This window comes from Callorhinus ursinus, unplaced genomic scaffold (assembly GCF_003265705.2).
Source record: "Callorhinus ursinus isolate GAN/ISIS: 27379988/994484 unplaced genomic scaffold, GSC_fseal_2.0 scaffold36, whole genome shotgun sequence".
NCBI lineage: Eukaryota > Metazoa > Chordata > Mammalia > Carnivora > Otariidae > Callorhinus > Callorhinus ursinus.
Genome location: NW_027397098.1, coordinates 2017805 through 2024392, shown reverse-complemented (window position 1 = coordinate 2024392; position 6588 = coordinate 2017805). Strand labels below are relative to the sequence as shown.

Here is a 6588-nt window from a genome sequence, read left to right as displayed (position 1 = left end):
TTTCACTGATGTGAGGAATTTGAGAAACAAGACAGAGGATCATAGGGGAAGGGAGGGAAAAATGAAACAAGACGAAACCAGAGAGGGAGACAAACCATAAGAGACTCTTCATCTCAGGAAACAAACTGAGGGTTGCTGGAGTGGGGCTGGGGTGGGAGGGATGGGGGGGCTGGGTGATGGACATTGGGGAGGGTATGTGCTATGGTGAGCGCTGTGAATTGTGTAAGACTGACGAATCACAGACCTGTACCCCTGAAACAAGTAATACATTATATGTTAATAAAAAAAGAGAAAGTATTGATGCAATTGACTGTCTACATATAATATGGCTGGGAGTGACAAAGATATCAACGGAATTTGTTGGGGAGATTGCACACAACTACACACAACTACAAAGCCTTTTACTACTATAAAAGGCATGGTAAGATGTTTTTTCCCTTACTGTGAACATGTGCAGGCTTTTCCAGTGGGACTGGCCTGGAACAGATCCTTCTGTGTGTGCTTTGGTGGTCTTGCCCCACTCAGACGAGTTTGTCCTGGGATGGTGCTTTGATGGTCAGCTCCGATATGACCGAATCTCAGATTGGGTTTTCCATTTTTTCATCTGGGATACACAGGCACCTTTGAACCATCATAAGCCTTTAGATATATTTAGGCTTTGAAGTGTGAGTGACATACAACATGAAGTGAAGGATTCATCCTAATGCTTGCTTTAGGCTATAAAGAAAGCTTGGAAATTTGGGGTTCTTCTCATTGGGATTCATGATTACTGGCTAGAGAAGTGGTAGGTATTTATTTATTTTCATTTGTTCATTTAAAAGATTTTATTTACTTATTTGAGAGAGAGAGTCCGAGTGTGCGTGAACACAAATCGGGGGTGGGGTTGGGTGGGGAGAAAGGAAGTCTCCCTGCTGAGCAGGGAACCCAATGAGGGGCTCGATCCCAGGACCCCAAGATCATGACCTGAGCTGAAGGCTGATGCTTCACGGACTGAGCCACCCAGGTGCCCCAGAAGTGACAGGTATTTAAATACCTTATAGGGTATGACCAGTAAATTGCTCTATATTGAATGATAAATATTAGAACTCAAAATGTGTACAACAAATAACTGAATTCTAGTGAAATAGGAATTAAAGTATTGCTTGAAAGAAATTACCAAAATATTTTAAAATACCAACAGAATTAGGAAGGAAATAGTATATTTAGGTTAATGCAAATTGAACTAGTGCTCATAAGAAGCAATATGTTTTTAAGTACAAAAATCTTCAATCTTTGCTTTGACCAAGCAAAGACATGTGAATTTCATTCATTGAAGTAACCAAAAGAAGCCTCGTGTATGAAAGTGTTCAATTTAATGTTATTGTTAATATAGGAGTCTGTGAACAACTATTCCTGATGGGAGGAGGGATGGTTAAACAAAAGATGGTCCGCTAATTGAATAGAACTTTGGGTAACTATTATAACAACATTGTATGGACACTAGCAATAGGAGGGTGTAAAAGTGTGTGACCCTGGGACTTTGTAATGAAAGCAGATTACAAAAGTACATGTTCCCTGTGATTACTATGCACATAGATATATTTATTCATTTATTCTAGAAATGTTCTAGAAATGTCTACTGATTATATAGCAGATATTGGTGCTAGGTGCTGGAGACACAAGGTGAAAATGTGTGTTTCCTGCTTTCATTAAGGGTCAGTCCAGCTGAGAGACAGTCATGCAAACAAATGGAAAAGTGTAGTTATTCACAAAATGCCATTGGAGTGCAGGAGGAGCCTTCAAGTTGGCTGAAGGCACAGGGAAAAGCTTCATAAAGGAGCTAAGATTTTTATATGGACAAAATTTGAAATGCAATGTAGAGACAAATAATCAGTTGTATAAGGGTGGAGGTATTGGAAGTAACTTAAAATTTTTAAAAAGTATCTTTATTGAGATCTAATCCACATACTATGAAACTCACCCATTTAAAGTGTACAATTCAATATTTTCTTGGTGTGTTCATGGAGTTCTGCAAACATCACCACAATCTAAGTTTAGAACATTCTCCTCATCCCAAAGAAATGTATTTGCACTCTTTCAAATTTCTTCCAACATTAAATGTTTTTATAATAATAGAAAAATCTAAGCATAAAGACAGAAACTTTTGATCTCTGCCATTGTGGGAAAGCTTTATGTTGCGTGCAAAACAAACCACAAGTACCTCATCTTGTCTTTATTTTTTCATTTTATTAGTGACAAGGTAAATAGGTATGTGACAATCTTCACAGATATCTACACATGTATTTAAATAAAAGAAAAAGAAAGGAGTTGAGTTGAAAGCGTGGGGTTTCAGTGGCGGCTAGTCCATGTTGTTTGTTTACTGAATTAAAATCTCCAAGTGTATGATTTGCCCATTTGATTTGTCCATTTTTCCCACATCTTCAAAACCAGCTGCAAGAATTTTAACAGGGATATCTAAAATATACATAGACTTTAACAGAGGCATGGTACAACATGAATTATGAAAGCAATTGGCGATGCTATATGGGAAGCAGATCCTCCCAGTGCATTGACAGAGAGTGTTCCTCAAGTAGAAGGGATGCTCAGGAACTGATGACTGGTGGGTTCACCTGACCTCAGGTGTCCCCCTTCCTCCATTTGCTTCCACATCTGAGGTGGCAGAGGGGCCACAGTGTGCATGATGATCCCCTGTCAAGTGCCTGTAGGTAGCAGTGCCCATCCCTCTAGAGAGGACCACTCTTGGCTGCGACTGTGAGGAAGCCCCCAGACCTTGATCCTTCTGGGTCCCAGTCTTGTTCCTGTCATCACGACTTTCCTCCAGCTGTCTGTGTGACCCGGTTCATGGGGTTCTACATTTATGTAGCCCTACGAGTTCTGAGTTTCTTCACAAATGGCAGCTTAAAAGGCAGTGGGTATGTTTTCTCAGAGACCTTTTATGACCCCAAATCCTGAGGAGCTAATCCCTACTGGCCCAAAGTCAGGCACGATGACAAGAGTTAGGGCATTACTTGGGGGCAGAGAAACCTGTCAGGCACTCTTCCAATCATATACAGACAGCCACCTCCCTGTAAAACCAATTCTACCTAGACGACTAACATGGAAGACCCCCAGAGGCTGCTGTGGGACCCTCAAACTCTCTGAGGCACCTGCAGTTCTCACCCACAGTCAGCCGTACACAATGAGAGCCAGACTTCAGTCCTTACACACTTGAAACTGCTACCATGACAGGATTTAATTCACAAGTGGGAAAAATATGAACTGCATCAGAGTATTCTTCCATGTGCCTTGCATTTGGTTTCCAATGAAGCTCTGCAGCTGTAGCCAAATGGCTTGCCTCCAGGTTAAGGCATGACAGAAAATTTAGTGTCTGTGAGTTTGGCTCATCTTTCAAATAAAGTGTGATTGTTGACATCGGGAATACAAATTTTCCAACTGCTTTGTAAACTGAAGGATTTTGGTCCGCTTGCTCTATTATATGTAATATTCAGCATATTAATTAAAAACATAACTAATGCCAGTGTAAACATGCTTTAGATACATAGGTCTATAAAATATTGCACATAAATATAAAATTTGTTCAGGATTTCTTCATAGTAATTTTTCATTTTCATAAAAAGGATACAAAATTGTGCAGATTATATGAATTTGGCTGGTCAAGTTTACTTCAAAAATGATGACATTACACACGGTTATGGATTATTTACAAGAGTCCTAAACATCAACTTTTTGTGATGGTTAAATTTTAGATGACAGGAGAATAGCTTAAATAAAGATTATTTTCCAAAGGTATGTACTATAAAGATTAGCAGTAAAAATGAGTAGTAAAGTTAGAATAGACAATGGTAGATAAAATTCTTAGGAATCCCCTTTCTGGGTTCATCTCACATCTGCATAACTTTATATTTCTTTCCCATGTATGCTTAACACGTCTTCCTGTGTATATAAATTTGAGGTACAGTAGAGAAAATAGGTATTTAATCCCAAGCTGAATATTGGCATTGCTTCTTATAATTAAAAATAATGCTTGCCCATATTGTAAAATTGCTTTTTTGTTAATGGACTCTAGAAATTTTACCATTACTTTTAACCACCAGACAGGTTCCGGAGTACCTTGAAATTTCTGTATTGCTAATTAAGTCAATGGGAAGATTTTTGTTTCTCTAAAAGGAAGTATAAATACATCTTTTTGCAAAGCTAAATTAAGCAGACGTGAGTCCCTGGAAAATGTGAATAAAAGTGATTTCAGGTTGCAGGTGGCGTGGTATTAAGTGAAACTGTCTGCTTTTCCTTAACACTGTCTAAATCCTGAAGCTCTGTTAATTTATCTGCACAAAATGGTTATCTTAGAAGGAAATTTAGTGAGTGATTTAAAAAACCAGCTAACCAAATTGTAATGTCCAAATATTCTAGATGACCAGAACATCTGCCTAGAGACATGGAGAATAAATAAATAAATTGTTATCCTCAGTTACAAGATCATCTTTGTTGTTTCAAAAGTACTTTCACAGTACCAACAACATAATGCTTGTCTCCCTGAGCCAGAACTTCATTAGAAATGTTTCTTTTCCATGGGAGGTGTCGAATATTCCGTTGGATGCAGTAGTGTTGGAAGGTTCGGTCCTAGTTCACCTTCCGAAGTCGACTGTGATTCAGACAGTTCATCTCTGCAACTTGAGTTGGATTTACCTGGAAAGCAACTTGAGTTCCCATGCCCATCTCAGAGCGTCTGTCAAAGACAGAACAACTAAAGCAAAAGACGTCTTCCATGATTGCTAATGGTTTCCACAGTGTTGAGGATGGACGTTACATCACCCAGAAGGGTCTCTGGGCTCTGTGGCAGCTTCTCCAAAGTGCAGCATAGATGAAGTGATATTTCTGGGGGCCTTCCATTTCCTAGGTCACTGGCAAGTACAGGGAAACATTTACTGAACCTTTGTGTTCCTTCTTTTCCTTGAACAGGACCAGTGTTTGTGTGTTTTGAGCTTGGGTTTTACTTCTCATGCCTCCGCGGCTTTCTCAGCTGTCAATTGCTCCCTGTCGTTCATATCATCTTGGGGGGGTCTCGCTCTGTCAAAGAATCCACACTATGAACAAGAGAAAAGAGGGCTATAATATCAAGTTGTTCTGGGAACTGGGTGAAACTCCTCATTATAAGGATTTTCACTTTCTCTGTTTTCTAAGGAAATCGGAGCTCTGTGGATATTATCTGTTGGATTCTCCAAATTAGGAGGGGAAAGCGGAGTCGTCTTTACCTTCAGAGAGGAATTCGTTGCATAGAGCAGAGGGTTTGGGTCCTTCCTCCTGCCATGTCGTGGTAGTGGGGGAATGTCCCTGTTTTGTATAATCCACTTATGGACCTGGCATTTTTTTCCCCTGAGGTTATAGCCACAAGGCCCAGTCTTCCTCTCTGCTTTTCTGCATGCTTTCTGGAGCCAGCAGAAGTACCAACTGCTGAAGCGTACTGTAGGCTACCTTGCGATGGAATTTAGGAAAAAGAGAGGAGATGCTTGCATATCGCTCTGTACTTGTGGAGCACATAGCATATAGAGGAAAAGTAGATTGGTCATTTCTTTCAATCCCAGGACATTTTAGTGACTTTCCAAAGACCAGCCAGCAACTTGAGGAAGAAGTGATTCTAGAATCTTCATCCTCCTGAATTTCCATTAGTATTTGGTCTGGAAAACTGGAACCTTAATTCCTATTGATTGTTTCTTACACTGGAAGCCAAATTCACTGGGTTTCGTTATAACTATTGAGTTGTCTCTCTCTTTTTTTTTTTTCCAGGACTAGTATCATATTCTGTCAATTGCCATATGTCATTGTATCATTTATGGAAACAAAGATACTATAAATAACAGAATAATATAAAAGTCTATTTCTAAAGGTAAACTATGCAGTAGCCTCTGTAGACTCAGGAAGGCACAAAACAGCTTATGATAATGATCAGGAAAGACATATTTAATTCACATGGCAAGGTTTTCTCAGTTTGTTAAGCAAGCCACATATTGTTTTAAAATAAAAATACACTATGATTTTGGGGAACCACAACAATAGTGGTTGACTAAGATGTGACTGGATTGATTACTCTTATAGTCATGTAATTGTGACACTGTTCCTATTTTGGAGTGGAAAGCTCTGTGAAACTTGGCAGTCGTGTTGGTTTTGGGGCTAGAAATTAATGCCTATTGTAGATTTTTACAATAAACTTCAGTAAAACACATTAAATCTTCCTAATGGAGATGGACTAATTGGCAAGATTAAAAAAAAAACAAGTTCAAGAATATAACATGCACGATCTATTTAGCCTGATAGTCCAAGTATCAGTTAATTACTATATTAATTGCAACTGCGTAGTGCTTGTAACGAAACATCTCAGAGGATTGCTGATAGGATCATGTCAGCAAAAAGCTTGAGATCTTGACTAATTACACAAGAAAAAGAAGTCTTCATAAAAAGATTTTTCACTCCAAGCATATTGGAAAGAAGATCACAGGTCTCAGCTAAGAAAGCCTAACTCTCTCTGTATTTATTTATAAGAAATCTCAAGATAAAAGCAGCATTAAACACTCTTGGTCTTCTTAAATTGTC

The 6588-nt window shown here is 38.9% G+C and overlaps 1 protein-coding gene across 2 annotated transcripts in view; it reads right to left on the bottom strand.

Moving 5' to 3' along the window:
- Positions 1 to 2206: 2206 nt before the first annotated feature.
- The window catches only part of ITGA8 (integrin subunit alpha 8), a 201413-nt gene continuing 197031 nt past the window's right edge, over positions 2207 to 6588 (bottom strand). For both annotated transcript variants that reach the window (XM_073879876.1, XM_025853612.2), the window contains one exon: positions 2207 to 5084. In XM_073879876.1, the coding sequence (XP_073735977.1) occupies positions 4998 to 5084 (87 nt within the window). In that variant the 3' untranslated portion in view covers positions 2207 to 4997. The remainder of the gene's footprint in view (positions 5085 to 6588) is intronic.